The 17,983-nt window shown below is 37.9% G+C and overlaps 1 protein-coding gene across 5 annotated transcripts in view; it reads left to right on the top strand.

The window, feature by feature from the left end:
* The window catches only part of SGK3 (serum/glucocorticoid regulated kinase family member 3), a 148,812-nt gene that overhangs the window by 80,620 nt on the left and 50,209 nt on the right, over positions 1-17,983 (top strand). For all 5 annotated transcript variants that reach the window (XM_086695217.1, XM_086695218.1, XM_086695219.1 and 2 more), the window contains 3 exons: positions 3,512-3,727; positions 7,526-7,609; positions 12,013-12,085. In XM_086695217.1, coding sequence (XP_086551343.1) covers positions 3,650-3,727; positions 7,526-7,609; positions 12,013-12,085 — 235 coding nt within the window. In that variant the 5' untranslated portion in view covers positions 3,512-3,649. The remainder of the gene's footprint in view (positions 1-3,511; positions 3,728-7,525; positions 7,610-12,012; positions 12,086-17,983) is intronic.

Below are 17,983 nucleotides of genomic sequence, written 5' to 3'. Positions count from 1 at the left end.
TTTGAGAAGCCTGGCTAGAGGTTTATCAATTTTGTTTATTTTTTCAAAAAACCAACTCTTGGTTTCGTTGATCTGCTCTACAGTTTTTTTAGATTCTATATTGTTTATTTCTGCTCTGATCTTTATTATTTCTCTTCTTCTGCTGGGTTTAGGCTGCCTTTGCTGTTCTGCTTCTATTTCCTTTAGGTGTGCTGTTAGATTTTGTATTTGGGATTTTTCTTGTTTCTTGAGATAGGCCTGGATTGCAATGTATTTTCCTCTCAGGACTGCCTTCGCTGCATCCCAAAGCGTTTGGATTGTTGTATTTTCATTTTCGTTTGTTTCCATATATTTTTTAATTTTTTCTCTAATTGTCTGGTTGACCCACTCATTCGTTAGTAGGGTGTTCTTTAACCTCCATGCTTTTGGAGGTTTTCCAGACTTTTTTCTGTGGTTGATTTCAAGCTTCATAGCATTGTGGTCTGAAAGTATGCATGGTATGATTTCAATTCTTGTAAACTTATGAAGGGCTGTTTTGTGACCCAGTATATGATCTATCTTGGAGAATGTTCCATGTGCACTCGAGAAGAAAGTATATTCTGTTGCTTTGGGATGCAGAGTTCTAAATATATCTGTCAAGTCCATCTGATCCAATGTCTCATTCAGGGCCCTTGTTTCTTTATTGACCGTGTGTCTAGATGATCTATCCATTTCTGTAAGTGGGGTGTTAAAGTCCCCTGCAATTACCACATTCTTCTCAATAAGGTTGCTTATGTTTATGAGTAATTGTTTTATATATTTGGGCGCTCCGGTATTCGGCGCATAGACATTTATAATTGTTAGCTCTTCCTGATGGATAGACCCTGTCACTATTATATAATGTCCTTCTTCATCTCTTGTTACAGCCTTTAATTTAAAGTCTAGTTTGTCTGATATAAGTATGGCTACTCCAGCTTTCTTTTGGCTTCCAGTAGAATGATAAATAGTTCTCCATCCCCTCACTCTCAATCTAAAGGTGTCCTCAGGTCTAAAATGAGTCTCTTGTAGACAGCAAATAGATGGGTCTTGTTTTTTTATCCATTCTGATACCCTATGCCTTTTGGTTGGCGCATTTAATCCATTTACATTCAGTGTTATTATAGAAAGATACGGGTTTAGAGTCATTGTGATGTCTGTATGTTTTATACTTGTAGTGATGTCTCTGGTACTTTGTCTCACAGGGTCCCCCTTAGGATCTCTTGTAGGGCTGGTTTAGTGGTGACAAATTCCTTCAGTTTTTGTTTGTTTGGGAAGACCTTTATCTCTCCTTCTATTCTAAATGACAGACTTGCTGGATAAAGGATTCTCGGCTGCATATTTTTTCTGTCTAGCACACTGAAAATCTCGTGCCAATTCTTTCTGGCCTGCCAAGTTTCAAAAGAGAGATCAGTCACGAGTCTTATAGGTCTCCCTTTATATGCGAGGGCACGTTTACCCCTTGCTGCTTTCAGAATTTTCTCTTTATCCTTGTATTTTGCCAGTTTCACTATGATATGTCATGCAGAAGATCGATTCAAGTTACGTCTGAAGGGAGTTCTCTGTGCCTCTTGGATTTCAATGCCTTTTTCCTTCCCCACTTCAGGGAAGTTCTCAGCTATTATTTCTTTAAGTACCCCTTCAGCACCTTTCCCTCTCTCTTCCTCCTCTGGGATACCAATTATGCGTATATTATTTCTTTTTAGTGTATCACTTAGTTCTCTAATTTTCCCCTCATACTCCTGGATTTTTTTATCTCTCTTTTTTTCAGCTTCCTCTTTTTCCATAACTTTATCATCTAGTTCACCTATTCTCTCCTCTGCCTCTTCAATCCGAGCCGTGGTGGTTTCCATTTTGTTATGCATTTCGTTTAAAGCGTTTTTCAGCTCCTCGTGACTGTTCCTTAGTCCCTTGATCTCTGTAGCAAGAGATTCTCTGCTGTCAGCTATACTGTTTTCAAGCCCAGCGATTAATTTTATGACTATTATTCTAAATTCACTTTCTGTTATATTATTTAAATCCTTTTTGATCAGCTCATTAGCTGTTGTTATTTCCTGGAGATTCTTCTGAGGGGAATTCTTCCGCTTGGTCATTTTGCATAGTCCCTGGCGTGGTGAGGACCTTCAGGGCACTTCCCCTGTGCTGTGGTGTATAACTGGAGTTGGTGGGCGGAGCCGCAGTCAGACCTGATGTCTGCCCCCAGCCCACCGCTGTGTCCACAGTCAGACTGGTGTGTGCCTTCTCTTCCCCTCTCCTAGGGGCGGGATTCACTGTGGGGTGGGGTGGCCTGTCTGGGCTACTTGCACACTGCCAGGCTTGTGATGCTGGGGATCTGGCGTCTTAGCTGGGGTGGGTAGGCAAGGTGCACAGGGGCAGGAGGGGCAGGCTTAGCTTGCTTCTCCTTAGGTGATCCACTTCAGGAGGGGCCCTGTGGCAGCAGGAGGGAGTCAGATCCGCTGCTGGAGGTTTGGCTCCGCAGAAGCGCAGAGTTGGGTGTTTGCTGGGAGCGAGCAAGTTCCCTGGCAGGAACTGGTTCCCTTTGGGATTTTGGCTGGGGGATGGGTGGGGGAGATGGCGCTGGCGAGTGCCTTTGTTCCCCACCAAACTGAGCTCTGTCGTCAGGGGACTCAGCAGCTCTCCTTCCCTTTGTCCTCCAGCCTTCCCGCTTTCTGAGCAGAGCTGTTAACTTATGACCTCCCAGACGCTAAGTCGCGCTTGCTGTCGGAACACAGTCTGTCAGGCCCCTCCGCTTTTTGCAAGCCAGACTCGGGGGCTCTGCTTGGCCGGCAAGCCGCCCCTCCGCCCCGGCTCCCTCCCGCCAGTCCGTGGAGCGCGCACCGCCTCACCGCCCTTCCTACGCTCTTCTGTGGGCCTCTTATCTGCGCTTGGCTCCGGCGACTCTGTTCTGCTAATCCTCTGGCGGTTTTCTGGGTTATTTAGGCAGGTGTAGGTGGAATCTAAGTGATCAGCAGGACGCGCGGTGAGCCCAGCGTCCTCCTACGCCGCCATCATCCCTCTCCAGGACCAAAAACACACTTTTTAAAAACACTGCTCTAGGTCTGCCTGGGTGGCTCAGTCGGTTAAGTGTCTGACTTCAGCTAAGGTCATGAGCCTGAACCTGCTTTGGATTCTTTGTCTCCCTGTCTGCCCCTCCCCTGCTTGCACACGCACGCGCTCTCTCTCAAAAATAAATAAACATTAAACAAAAAATTAAAAACCCTGCTCTAAATCTATCAAAGTAGAGACCTTTTAGGTGAAAGTTGCTCTCAGTCCCATGAACTGTGGTGTACAAGCTTTTAGAATTTAGCAGTAAGGAAGGTAGATGGGATGCACATGTTTGATTTTGGTTTAGCTATTCATAGGCCTGAGATCCTAAATCTCTAACCTGGACTGAAACTTACAATCAAATATAAATTCTTGTCAGAATAAGCATAAAATGGTTGCTATGAATAAGGAATGATGGTATTTTAAAATTATTTTGCTAATCTTTTTTCTTTGTTTTTTTCTGCTGGCTAAGGTTGCATGATGGAATTTGAATATTACCTCAAGAGGTTTTATGCTTTGGATTAGCTAACAGTGTTTGTCCTCTGCTGACTATTTCTCGGACTCATTTTTTGGTGTCCATTTGAGGCAATAAACCCAAAGGGATTATACCATGGACTACAAGGAAAGCTGCCCCAGTGTAAGCATTCCCAGCTCAGATGAACACAGAGAGAAAAAGAAGAGGTTTACTGTAAGTATATAATATAAAGCATATGGGGGAAAATTGAACATAGAGAGTATTTCCATTTCTGCTTTTGTTCTTCCTTAACCTGGAATGTCCTCCCCATGTTTCCACATATCCAGATTTTACTTATCTTTCAAATGATGTATCCTCCCCAGTCTTCCCTGTGTACTATAAGGGAATACAGTTACCTTTTCAGATTTTTGCCTGTTTACCTATCCCCTTGGAAAAGCTTATGAAACTCTGATAGATCTTCTCACCAGAAAATGTGCAGACACAAGGATCTACAAACATGCACATAATTTTGCATGCAGTCAGGAGGTTAATGGACTCCAGAAGTCACTAGTCTTATGTTAAGAACTACTGTCTCAACAAAACAAAACAAAACAAACATGGTTTTGAAATTTCCATAGTGTCTTTCTTGACATTTATATTTTCTACCTCAATTTTTAAAAATTTTAATCCAGTATTTTATCTTTTGTTTACTTTAAAAGCAAAGTCCATTTCTAATTTTACTTTTGACCACTGTAATACATACTATGGAACTATAAAGAATAAGAACAGTGAGTGTTTGCTGAATCATTGTATCAGTGACTATTATTGGAGAATAGCCATTTTTCTAATTAGTGTAATGACACATACAGTATTTAGTTCCAGTAGCCCTGTTAGTGTGTATGTCCAGAGATCTCCTGCCCGCCTCCCCCTGAAATAATACCATTTATCTTGTTTATAACTGATCCTTATAACTGATTCCTTGTAAGCCCCACCCACTGAGTATGAAAAAATTCATTTAACCCAGTTCTGTTTAACACTTAGTTTGAGCTAAAATTTAAGCAGTTCTTTTAAGTTAAAATGCTCAGGCTGTCTTCATTCTGCTCTCTCTCTCCCATATGAACACACACCTCTCCAACTTGACATCATGGTTTATGAGTGGAGAGGTGTCCCCTTTCACAGTATTTAAGTCAGTGACTGATCTCATGGTAGCCTGCTGAAGGCTCTTATATTCTTGTCATCCCTCTAGATCTTTGCTGTTTCAAATGTACAGTGACCGGTCTGGCAAGCAGCCAGCTGTGGTTGACCTGATCCAGGTCTGGGCATTTTCTTGGCATCCATTGCTGTCATCTGCAGTCAGCCAACTTATTTGTGATCTATTCTTTGTTGGCTTGGCCAGAGTGGTGGAGATTTACTGCCAATTCACCTTCTGCTTGTCTCTTGATGGCTGTAGAGCCCACTGAGGCTCTGCTATGCCTTTCACTGCTCTTTTGATTCAAGTGATCTACCTTGGCCTCTGACTCGGGGGTCAGTCACCTGGCTCCTGCCAGGTGCATCCTATGACAAATGACTTGCAACTCAGAATTCCTGTCACATTCCTGTCACTGAGGAGTTAAACTAAACCCTTTGGTCTGACAAATCCAGTCTCCCTTCTTAATTAGGTGGGGCTGGGGCCCCCAAATGATACTTCTCTCCCAAAGTCCCAGACGAGGAGCTGGAAATAGCTTCTGTCCTCTCTTCTCCTTTTTTAATAAACATACCTCCACACCCTGTACCAAAGCCCAGAGTAGAGATTGCAGTGTGTGTCTGGCCATTTGCCTCTGCTCAGTCTCTGTTGCAGCAATATCTTAAGCATTGTGCATTCCACAGTCTTATAAGCAAGTTTTAGAAGTATCTTGTTGATGGTAAACAAGAAGTCAGTATACCTTTGGTAAAATAGTAGAATGTGTGAAAGTTTGTTTTTTCTTCTCCTTATTTTTACTTTTGAGCATTCTCTCCTTCAAGGGCATAACCTCCTGTCAAGTTTGATAGAAGTTCATATATATCAAATATAGGCAGTGAGTTATCTCAGGTCCATTTACTTTTTCATGGTAGAGGTATTTCCAGAGCACCTATGTGAGTCAGCCAGTTGAGGATCTGACTCTTGATTTCAGCTCAGGTCATGATCAGGGGCTTGGAGTCGAGCCCCATGTTGGTCTTCATGCTGACTGTGGAACTTTGCTTGAGGTTCTTCCCCCTCTCCCCCCCATAACATCACTCCCTTGTGTAGGCACTCACTCACCCTTTTCTAAAATAAAATTAAAAAAATTATATGCTGTACAGCTACTTCAGCCTAGAAGCTATGTGTGGGTTCTAGTCTTCGTTATACTTGGGTAACCATGGGAAGCCACCTTGCCACACTAGGAAGCCAGCATAAGTAATTCAAGAAGCTTGCAATCATCTAAACCTAAATTTCTGATCCTTTGGTAGCAGTCCTACTTCCAGTCCAATCTGATCCTAAATGCTCTACGAGATGAATCTGTAGTTAAGCCTTAGAAACATGGTGCAGCTTCACTGGCACCTTGACCAGGTTCTTTATTCTCTACTTCCGCATTCTCTCCTTATGAACAGTTATCATTTCACAAACAAACAAGTCTTACATCCAGCAGCTTCCTCTAAGAGAACTTGATGCCTTTTGGTTAAGACCAGAAGAGCCATGTTACCACCCATCATCACATGTGGCTCATGTAGGGGCCTGGATCCTCTTTTTCTCTTAGCCTATACGTAATACATCACTTACTCAGGTGACTGATACCAGTGACTTTGTTTCACCTTTCAGGTGAGGCCTTATCCTCTCCTGTGGAGGAATGTGGCTTTACATTCTGGGACGCCTCTCACTGTGGCTTGTTAAGGTGACCATATCTCACACAGTGCTATAGAGTTCATATGTTGTAATCACATGCAGTATCAGAGAAGTGCTTTTCTCACAGTATTTTCTCTAACTATGAACTTGTGAATGTAGCTTCCAATCTTTTATGGGAAAGGATAGTTTATACATATTTGTATGCTTATCTTCTAAAATAAACCTGGTCTACTCTAAGTTGTCTAATAGACTGTGGACAACTATTGTAAACCCAAAAGCAACTCCTATCTCTGTAATTCATACCCCAAGTCATACATTAGTGAGCCTTTCCTCAAATGCCTGGATTCTTGTTATTTTTCTCCTTTGAATGACACAAGATCTCTGGGGTCCCAAACCATTGTCTCTATGTTACTATGATACTCAGAGAGTATCTGTGGGATGCATTATAAGAATCAATTCTGTGTTATAATTGTTGATGATTTGATACTGGTTCTGGTACATGAAGGGTTAGAAGATTTAAATTTTAGTCACATAAGTCTATGAATTTGGGCAGTTATTTGACTTTTTTGGGACATCATTTCCTTACATATATACTAGGGGTTATAATATTTGTTCTGCTTACTTCATAGCATTGTTGACTATGGTTATATGAAATTATGTGTATGTGAAATTATTAAACATATGTAAGACGATAGTAAATACGAAGGTAAATTTCTAGTTTGAAAAATACTGTGTACAAGATGATCTGGAAGGAGCAGAACTAATCATTGAGTCTTTACTATGTGCCAGGCGTCACTTTTGAAAATACTTTATAATTTCAGGATAATGGTTACTGCTAGGGAAGAAGAGAGGAAAGTGGCATCAATTGAATCTATAATATTAGAAAAATTGGGGGGAAAATCTGAAACAAGAATGGCAAAATGTTAGAATTCAGAAGTTCTAAATGAGTTCACAGGTGTTCACTGTGTTATTGTCTGAAACTATGGAAATATTTCATAACATTTAAAAAATAAAATATCAAGAAGATGAAGTAAGTCTTTCAGCTGGTATACTTGTGTATTTTGGAGAATTGTGTATAAACATGAATGTCTAATATCAGTTTCATGAGTATGAAAACAAGTTATTTGCCTGTTAAATAGCTAATGGGTTTTTTTTGCAGTCAAGTTTTGTTATGCTATTTTTTATTTCCACAGGTTTATAAAGTTTTGGTCTCAGTGGGCAGGAGTGAGTGGTTTGTCTTCAGGAGATATGCAGAGTTTGATAAACTTTACAATACTGTAAGTAAATATCAGTCTTAATGATTTTTATTTAAAACAAGACATCTGAGGGGCATCTTGACTGGCTCAGTCAGAAGAACATGTGACTCTTGATCTCAGGGTCGTGAGTTTGAGCCCCGCCTTGGGTGTAAATTACTTAAACAAAGCTTAAAAAAATTAAAATAAAAAATAGAACATCTGAGAAAACTTGCAAACAAGAGAGATTTATTTGAGTGATTAAATAATATTCAGATAGAGAAGCAGAAAAGGGTATGAGATTCTTCAAAAGCATCCAAACCTTGGAATTCCTACAAAGAAGGGTGGAGAGAGGATTGTTGAGAAATTCCAAATAAACTGTTGAAGATAGGGAAACTAGATCCAGCTTAAAATACATCTTAATGTCAGAATATTAGAAATAAATTCTGGGCATGTGGGTAGCTTAGTTGGTTAAGTGTCTGACTCTTGATTGGTTCGGGTCATGATCTCATGGTTCATGAGATCGACCCCTGTGTTAGGCTCTGTGCTGACAATGAGGAACCTGCTTGGGATTCTGTCTCTCCCTTGTTCTCTTGCTCTCTCAAAATACATAAACTTAAAAAAAAAAAAAAAAAAGAATTTCTCTTACTACCTCTCTAATAACTGTTAATCATCTTGTTATTTCTGGTTAAATTGCCTAGCTATTAGATTTAGGTCTGAAAGTTTGTCATAAGCTTACCCTCCTTCCATAATTTCATTCTTGGTTTAGGGATAAGTCTTCGGTTCCAGATTTTAAGTAGCTAATACAATTAAAATGTATATGGACTTTCATAAGTTCTGACAGTAGGGTGGGGGGTAGGGAGTGTGGGAGCATTAGTTATTTAAATAATTAAAACCTGTATATTCAAAATTCAAATATTAAATACTATTTTTAATCCAGTGTTTTTGTAATTACAAATACTCCCTAAAGTAGGAAGCAAGAGCACCATGGTCATTTTAACATATCAGGCCAGATCTATGCAGGGACCAGTGTTTGTAGAGTGTGTTGCCTCTAGTCATACATACCTTGGAGGCCGAAGAATACCACCTGAGTTGGTCATTATAGACCCCAGATTATAAAGACAGCTCTGGATTCCAGTTTTTGCTTCAGTTAAGAAAAAAAGAAATTCTTCAAATCCCAAATTTAATTTTTTTCTGGCCTAAGAATAAAAAGGAGTTTCCTTCTGTATTTAATAAGTGGTAGATTACCAGGCATCCTTCAGAAAAAAATTGTTTCATATTTAAGGTAATTTTTTTCAATTTTCTTAACCCTGTCTCTTGATTTAAAAAATAGGGTTAAATAGATACATAAGTCTATAACTCACCATTTGTAAGATACTTTATTATTATTTTTAAAAATTTATTTATTTTCAGAGAGAGACAGGGAGAGAACTAGTGGGGGAGGGGCAGAGAGAAAGGAGGACAGAGAATCCGAACCTGGCTCTATGCTGACAACAGAGAGCCCGATATGGGGCTTGAATTCACAAACCGTGAGATCATGACCTGAGCCAAAGTCCACTGAACCACCCAAGCGCCCCTGGTAAGATACTTACAGGGGAAGTTAAGTGTGTCTCAGTTAAGAGATAAATTACTTCCTAAATGGGCCAGAATGAACCAAACGTTGTCTAGCTGTACATCTCATGTTCTGTTAAGTCATGAAATTTAGGCTTTTCATTCATCTCTATTTAGCATTTCACTATATTTCTTCCAAATAATATTCAAATGCTTTGCTAGTTAAAATTGAACTTTTAAAATAATACTTCAGTATTTTTAAATGGTATTTTTTCCAACGTAAAATTAATATATATTCTAGAAAATCTGGAATATGGAGGAAAATACATATTTAAGCTTAAAAATCACCTAAGGGGTACCTGGGTGGCTCAGTGAGTTAAGGGTCTGACTTCAGCTCAGGTCATGATCTATTGTATGGTTCACGAGTTTGAGGCCCGCATCAGCCTCTGTGCTGACAGCTTAGAGCCTGGAGCCTGCTTTGGAGTCTGTGTCTCCCTCGCTCCCTGCCCCCGCCCCCCCCACTCACGTTCTGTCTTTCTCCCTCTAAAAAAAATTTTTTTAATCACCTAAAACATATTGCTACTCAGAGATAACTGTAGTGTTTTTATTGTGCTTTTTTCTTTAATTTTTCTATAATACATACGTAACTGAACTTTGTATATATATTTTTAAAGTGCTTAATCAAAGGATATTGAGACAGCGTTTTTTACTTTAGAGACAAAATAATAGCCAAAAAGAGTTTCTACATGAAGATCTTTTCTGCAATGTTGAGTGATTTAAAAAAAAAAAAAAAGTTTATATTGGAGGCTGGGTGAGGTTGAATTGCCAGTTCTAGTTGAAATTCTTGGATACCATTATATACATGATCAGCATTTTTTGAGGATGGTACAGATTTGACCGTAGCTATTATGATGGTAACATAACACACACACACATACACACAGAGATGGTTTATATAAACTTCTTAGAGAAATAAGGTCAAATTTTGTTTAGTGAACTACTAATAACTGAAAATCTGAGATTTCTTTCTGTATTTTGATTAAAAGATTATATGGGCCAGAATTAGCTTCTAAATGTGTTTGCTTCTGTAGAACTATTCATAAGAAGGAGGAATGTCAGGGATGTCACCTAACAGCTCAGCAGTGTGGAGATCTGCATGAGTAAAAAGCCATCCTAATGTCATGATGGTTTCATGATTTAAGTAGCCAGAGATTAATTAAGTAGAGTGTTAATATTTGAGTATCTTTCAGTATAAAGGTAAAGTAGGACAGTGTGTTTGGGGCACCTTCCCCCCCCCCCCCCACCATGATCACTTTCATTCTTTTTCCATCATACACCCCATCTTAAGCTTTTTGCAGAAAATTTTCCTTAATATATAGTTGAGTTTTTATCCTTCCCCCTCATTTTTCCTGCATTTCTCTTCCTTTTTTCTTTTTTTCTTATTTCCCCCATTTTCTCTGTCTCTCTGTTTTTCTGTAACTCTTCTAATTCTGCCTCCTGTGGTGACAGGCAAAGCAAAGAACAGGGGAATGGTACCAGTTGTGTTCTTTGAAACCACGGAAGTGAGGTTAAACCTGGCCTGGATTACCCTAAGTTTGAAAACACAGATTCTTTCCTTGTGCTCTTTTTAGAATAAAAGAAAAAACAAACAGTAAAATACCCAATTTGCAAACATTTTGATCATATAAATGTATTTTTATGAGTGTAGTTTGCATTTAAAATTTTTGTTGTAGAAATTGTTGAACACATACAGAAGTAGAATAGTACTACAAACACAGAAAATAACGTACCATCCAGCTACAGCAGTTACAGATACATGGCCATTCTGGTTTTATCTCTGTCCCTAGCCTGTCCTCTGTAATTTTGAAGCAAATTTAAGACTTTGTATCATTTCATCTGTAAATATTTTTGTATACATCTCTGAAAAGATCTTTAAAAAATAGAGTACTATTATCACATCTGAATATAATTAACAATAACATCTTAATATCAAATATTCAGTCAGTGCTTATATGACTGGTTGACAAATCTATAAAGTGTCTTTTGGTGACTAAGTTTCCCTGTCCGCCTCTCTTTTCTTTCCTTTATGATTTTTCACTGAAAAAGCAGGGTCAATTGTCTATGGATTTTTCAGTCTGGATTGTGCTGACAGCATACTCATGGTGTAGAGTGATTAATACATTCTTCTATTCTTTGTATTTCCTGACAGTTGGTAGTTAGGGATGTAGTTTATGTGTGTGTGTGGGGGGGGGGGTTTGACGTCAAACTTAAAAATGAGTGTTAATCCACATTTATGACTTTACTGCCCCGCATTTAATGTCTCCAGGGCCAAGTTCTTTGGGGATAAGCAAATCTGATAAACAAATGTATTAAAATATGAATAAGGGGAAGGCTAGAGCAGAAGATAATTGAAAGCAAAATTCATCAGGTTTTTTAGAAAACAATTGTCAGTAGCATGTTCATATAGAAAGAACACAAAGGTCACAACTTCTCTTGAGGCAATAAACAGTGAGTAACATGTATTCAAAGCTTATACTCCAGGTTTTTGTCTAAGCACTTAACCTAAATGATTTCCTTTAAGGCTCTCAACAGATGTGTAAGGTAAGTGCTAAAATCATCTCCATTTTACAGACAAAACTGAAGCACAGAAATGTTAAGTAACTTATCCAGGGTCACAAAGATACTAAATGTTCTCTTGGGACAAAATAGGATGATTAGTCAGACTAATGGTATTTTATTGGTATAATTTAATATTGTATATTTGATCATTATATACTTTAAAAGTTTGTCTTATTGATGGAATTTCTTGAAAATCAGATTGTAATTTGTTTTGGTACGTGTATAACTAGAAGACTTAGAAAATTAAGTTCATATAATGTTATTTTTTAAAATTCTAGTTAAAGAAACAATTTCCTGCTATGGCCCTGAAGATTCCTGCCAAGAGAATATTTGGTGATAACTTTGACCCAGGTAAGCAATGACTTTACAGACCTGCCGTAAGTGATGGTTGAAGTTTGAAGAAGTAGTTAATGTGTTTGTTGTGCTATATAGTAGTACAAGTCTTCACAAAGCTATTTGATCTCATGTTCTATGAAAATAATAGCTCAGGAAGGTGCTCTCTGTGTACCAGGCCTTGTTTTAAACACTTAACATGCTTTAATTGATTCAGTGGTCACAAAAATCCTTTGAGGCAGGTGTTCTTATTCTCATCATCACTCTTCTATAGATAAGGAAACCCAGGTACATTTAGATCAATTAATTTGCCCAGAGTCACAGGTATTAAGTGTCTCATTTAAAAGTTAATTCAAGCAGTCTGGCTTCAGGTAAATTTATTGGTCATTAAGGATAATTTGTGTACTTTTCTAACCATGAAGGACATTCTTTGTTACATCCAGAAACATTTATTAAATATATAGTCTGTACACAGCACCTTGCAGGCCTCTGAATGGTATACTAAGATAATGTCCTATTATTTACTCTTAGGGAGCTTAATGACACATAGATCTCAGGAGTCTGGAGCTATATGTCTCAAGCCTCAAGCCTGGAACTTTTTTCACTGGAATCCATAATATCAATCCAGTCACAAATGGCTACATACAGAGAGACAGAAGGAAGGTTCTTTATCTGCCAGATAATCTCCTTACGCAGATTAGAAAAGCCATCTGTGTCACAGGTGAATCCTGACAAGCTAGAGTGCAGTCCATCCTCATCTATCTTACCTCTGTAACTAATTCACTTATAACCTTGTAACCTATTACACCTTTGATTCCTTACATGTGTGCTTTCTTGGCTCACTACTCAAAATATAAGCTCTCACGTCACTTAGGATATCCTAACTGTGCCTCCTGTCTGCAACTTAGCCTTATATCATTTCTTGCCCTCTCAAACCTTTTCACTGTGCTCAGTGGAATTCTGTCCATGATTAACAAACTTCTTTTTATCTTCCATCTTTTTCATATTTCTTATATACTTTTGCTTTAATTAAACTTAGGTTTTTCCCTGTGGCTGTTTCTCCCTCTCAACTGGAGGCTCTTAATTATTTTATACTTTATGAACCTTAGGATTGGAGAGGCTGCTCACTTTCCCTATCGTAGGTAGAATTTTTTTCTCTTGGGAGAATTTAGCACACTTTATTGTCATTGCCAGTGTGTCTTGTCTAGCTGTAGATTTTATGAACATTGGTACTTTGTCTTTTTATTGATTTATAGTGCCTGGTAGATCTTAGGTTTTTAGTAAATATTACTTAAATACATGAATTCATTAATAAAGAGAAGCAAATAAAAAGGAAAAGGAGAGAAAGCAAGAGAAGATTGAGTCACCACAACAAAACCAGATAGTACTTTCTGTAGAATTGATTCTATAGGCCAGTGCCTTTATACTAATTTTGCTTTTAGCTGCAGAACACTTATGTCCCATGGAAATCTTCCACAGAAAATGTTATGTGTAGAACAAATAAAAATGAGGCTGCTTTGTTGGTACAGCAGTAAAGTATATCTGTGGAGCACAGGTTAAAAACCATCATCATGGGCAACATGTGGGTCTTAGAGTTATTTGGGTGAGGTAAATATGAAATACAACGTGGAACCAACTGTGTGTAATATACAGTAGGCACAGCAGAGAGAAGAGACAGGATGGAGAATGGGAAACTGGGTAAGCGAATATTCCAGTAGTCCTCACGTTAAATAATTAGAACCAGGACTAGGGTGGAAATGGGCTAACAAATGAGTTCATATGTAGGAATTCTTTTAAGGAAAGATCTGTAAGAAATCTTGGTGATTGCTTAAGTAAAGGAGATCTAGAGAAGAGAATGAGAGATAATTGAGGTGTCAGGACTGGGTGAATGAGAGAATTAATTAATTTGAAGTGGCAGAAGGACATCTGAGGAATCCAACTATGTGTTGCTGAATGGAGACTTGAACTCAGGCTGGAGTTCTGGAGAGCCCTTAGTTGAATCCTAATGATAGAATCGTTTCATTTTATCACAGGAAGAAGACAAAGAGATAAAAACCTGCAACTTCCTTCTTTAGGGCAAAATCCCACATAGAATGCCCTGTAGTATTTATGTTCTGGTAGATTAATTTGATACTAAAAAAATAGATTTTTATTGAAGAACAATTTGAAATCGATCCAGAGCATATTGTATATGACTTGGCAACAGCGTAATGGACCATATGTCACAGAGATCTGGAAAGCTCTTTATTGGGGAGATCAAATCTAAGCCATACTCAAACAATCACAGAGTGACAAGATGCTCATTTGATTAGGCTTTGGGGAAACAGGCATATTTTGTTGGTGGGAATGATAAGTGGTACAATCCATATAGAAGGGAATTGGGTAGTATTTAGCAAAACTATATATGCATTTCAATGTGACCAGGAAACCACATATCTAGGAATCTGTTCCAAAGATAAACTGCATATGAAATGATGTGTATGTAAGACTGTTTATTGTGGCATTATTCTTAATAGCAAAAACTGGAAACAACTGAAATATCCTTGCAACCTTGGAATATGATGCAGCTTTAAAAAAGAATGAGCAAGCCCTTTGTGCATTATAGTAGAGTCACCTCCAAAACACATTTTTCAGTGGAAAAGACAAAGTACAGATATGTATAATATATCTTTTTTGTATTGGAAAACGTATAGAAATAATGGAAGAATAAACTGAAAAACTAAAAACTAGTGACTTTAAGGAGTAGGAAGGGGCCAGTGGGAGGCAAATGGGATAGAAGTTAGATGTTCCTGAATAAGTCTTGTTTATAGCTTTGACTTTGGAATGATGTGCATATTTTAAATATATTTAAGAACAAAAATAAAATACAATAATAAAGCGATCTCTAACAAACTGAAGGAAAAAATCTAACTCTATTTTGATTGGTAGTGGAAACACATGGACAATAATTATCTTAAATGACTTCAAAACAGGATTTTTACTGAATAGTCCTCCTGGGATGTATGCTAAGAACAAAAAAGGATGTACAGAAAATTTTATACTGCATCCAACAATCTTATTATATGGAATTGTTATTTGGTAATTATGTTACTCTCATGGGAACCAAAGTTTTAAACAAGAAGAAAGAAAAACATGTTTTAAATAAAAATCTTACAATTTTTAACTTAATTTGGAAATACAGTTTGAAGTCATGATTTTTTTTTTTCATTTTTTTTAATGTTTATTTTTGAGAGAGAGAGAGAGAGAGAGAGACAGAGTGTCAGCAGGGGAGGGACAGAGAGAGAGGGAGACACAGAATCCAAAGCAGGCTCCAGGTTCTGAGTCGTCAGCACAGAGCTGGATGTGGGCTCAAACTCATACACTGTGAGATCATGACCTGAGCCAAAGTGGGATGCTTAACCCACTGAACCACGCAGGCATCCCATGATTTATTTTTTTCTAAAACAACACATATTTCCTAGCTCTCACCTCTGGAAATGCCTAAAACAGTAACAAATAGCAGTGAACATTCCTAGCGTCCAGGTTGTAATCTCCAAATACCATTTCCCCCTTAAAGCAACCAGAGTTCCATGGAAAACAGTGATTCTAGATCTGGGGCAAGAAATGTATAAGATGGCCCTAGGACATCTTGCCTAAAAAGCAATGAAGCCATACAAGATTACTAAGATTTTATCAAAAGGATGCAGGAACTCAATTGATGGGGCTTTCATTGGCCAAAGATGGAACAGTTAGAACACAAGGAAAGAATTTGCCCTGTTAACTTACTTCATGCTTGACAGCCATTGTGCAGAGCTTTTCCATATATCTCTCTTGAGTTCTTTTGTGTGTAGCTTAAGAGCATGTCTCCATGTTCTTTTTTTTTCACTTCTTTATTCTGGTGGTTGCCAACATCTATAAAATAAGTTTTACATATTTGAAGGTAGATTTTAACAGTTATTTCTGCCTATACTTTTCAAAGTTAAAATTTCATTTTCAATTTAAGGATCTTTCCGTAGAGTGCAGAGAAATAGCTATACTCTTTATATTTTGAATGGTTTAATATCAAGCCTTTTGCCAATAGGACCCTAAGGTCAATATATAAACTACGTACTGGGTTTTTTTGAAGTTTAAAAAAAAAGTTTATTTTATCTTAATTATTTAAAAAAAAAGTACAAGGTAATTAAAATCAGTGTGAATCAAGTAAGAAACAGAGCATATGAATTTTAGAAACTACGAATGTTAGAATATATAATTGTTTGTTTAGTTATTTATTCACAAAAACATCAATTAAGTAACTCTTATTACACTGTGTTAAGGGCTAAAGAGGGCTAAATTTTTTTAAAGGCATGACCCTTCAGTGGCTTACATAGAAACTGCTTTGGGGTGGCTGGGTGGCCCAGTTAAGCATCTGACTCTTGATTTCAGTTCAGGTCATGATCTCACAGTTTGTGGTGTCGAGCCCCACATTGGGCTCCACAGTGACAGTACAGAGTCAGCTTGGGATTCTCTTCCTCTTTCTCTGCCCCTCCCCCGCTCGCTTGCTCTCCCTCTCTCTCAAAAAAAAAAAAAAAAGTTAAAAGAAACCATTTTTATTTCTTTTAACTTTTACTAATTTAAGAGAAATAGGTTCATACAAGATAAAAAGACAATTCCCCATTATTATTCTAGTCTTTGAGTTCTGGTGAGGCCTAGATGTCATACCCAGCTAGTTCTTTATAAAACTTGATGTAGATACCAGTGTCTTACAAAATTTTTCTTGGTGCAGTTGTGAATGGGATCAGTTTATTTGTCTTTCTGTTGCTTCATTATTAGTGTATAAGAATGCAACTGATTTCTGTACATTGATTTTGTATCCTGCAACTTTGCTGAATTCATGTATCAGTTCTAGCAGACTTTTGGTGGACTCTATCGGATTTTCCATGTGTAATATCATGTCATCTGCAAAAAGCGAAAGCTTGACTTCATCTTTGCCAATTTTGATGCCTTTGATTTCCTTTTGTTGTCTGATTGCTGATGCTAGAACTTCCAGCACTATGTTAAACAACAGCGGTGAGAGTGGGCATCCCTGTCGTGTTCCTGATCTCAGGGAAAAAGCTCTCAGTGTTTCCCCATTGAGGATGATGTTAGCTGTGGGCTTTTCATAAATGGCTTTTATGATCTTTAGGTATGTTCCTTCTATCCTGACTTTCTCGAGGGTTTTTATTAAGAAACGTTGCTGAATTTTGTCAAAAGCCTTTTCTGCATTGATTGACAGGATCATATGGTTCTTATCTTTTCTTTTATTAATGTGATGTATCACATTGATTGATTTGTGAATGTTGAACCAGCCCTGCATTCCAGGAATGAATCCCACTTGATCATGGTGAATAATTCTTTTTATATGCTGTTGAATTCGATTTGCTAATATCTTATTGAGAATTTTTGCATCCATATTCATCAGAGATATGGGCCTGTAGTTCTCTTTTTTTACTGGGTCCCTGTCTGATTTAGGAATCAAAGTAATACTGGCTTCATAGAATGAGTCTGGAAGTTTTCCTTCCCTTTCTATTTTTTGGAATAGCTTGAGAAGAATAGGTATTATCTCTGCTTTAAACATCTGGTAGAACTCCTCTGGGAAGCCATCTGGTCTTGGACTCTTACTTGTTGGGAGATTTTTGATGACTGATTCAATTTCTTCGCTGGTTATGGGTCTGTTCAAGCTTTCTATTTCCTCCTGATTGAGTTTTGGAAGCATGTGGGTGTTTAGGAATTTGTCCATTTCTTCCAGGTTGTCCAGTTTGTTGGCATATAATTTTTCATAGTATTCCATGATAATCGTTTGTATCTCTGAGGGATTGGTTGTAATAATTCTATTTTCATTCATGATTTTATCTATTTGGGTCATCTCTCTTTTCTTTTTGAGAAGCCTGGCTAGAGGTTTATCAATTTTGTTTATTT

Source organism: Puma concolor, chromosome F2, assembly GCF_028749965.1.
Source record: "Puma concolor isolate L17-30 chromosome F2, mPumCon1.1.hap2, whole genome shotgun sequence".
NCBI lineage: Eukaryota > Metazoa > Chordata > Mammalia > Carnivora > Felidae > Puma > Puma concolor.
The sequence above is the reverse complement of the archived record's forward strand: the minus strand, read 5'-3'. Positions and strand labels throughout refer to the sequence as shown.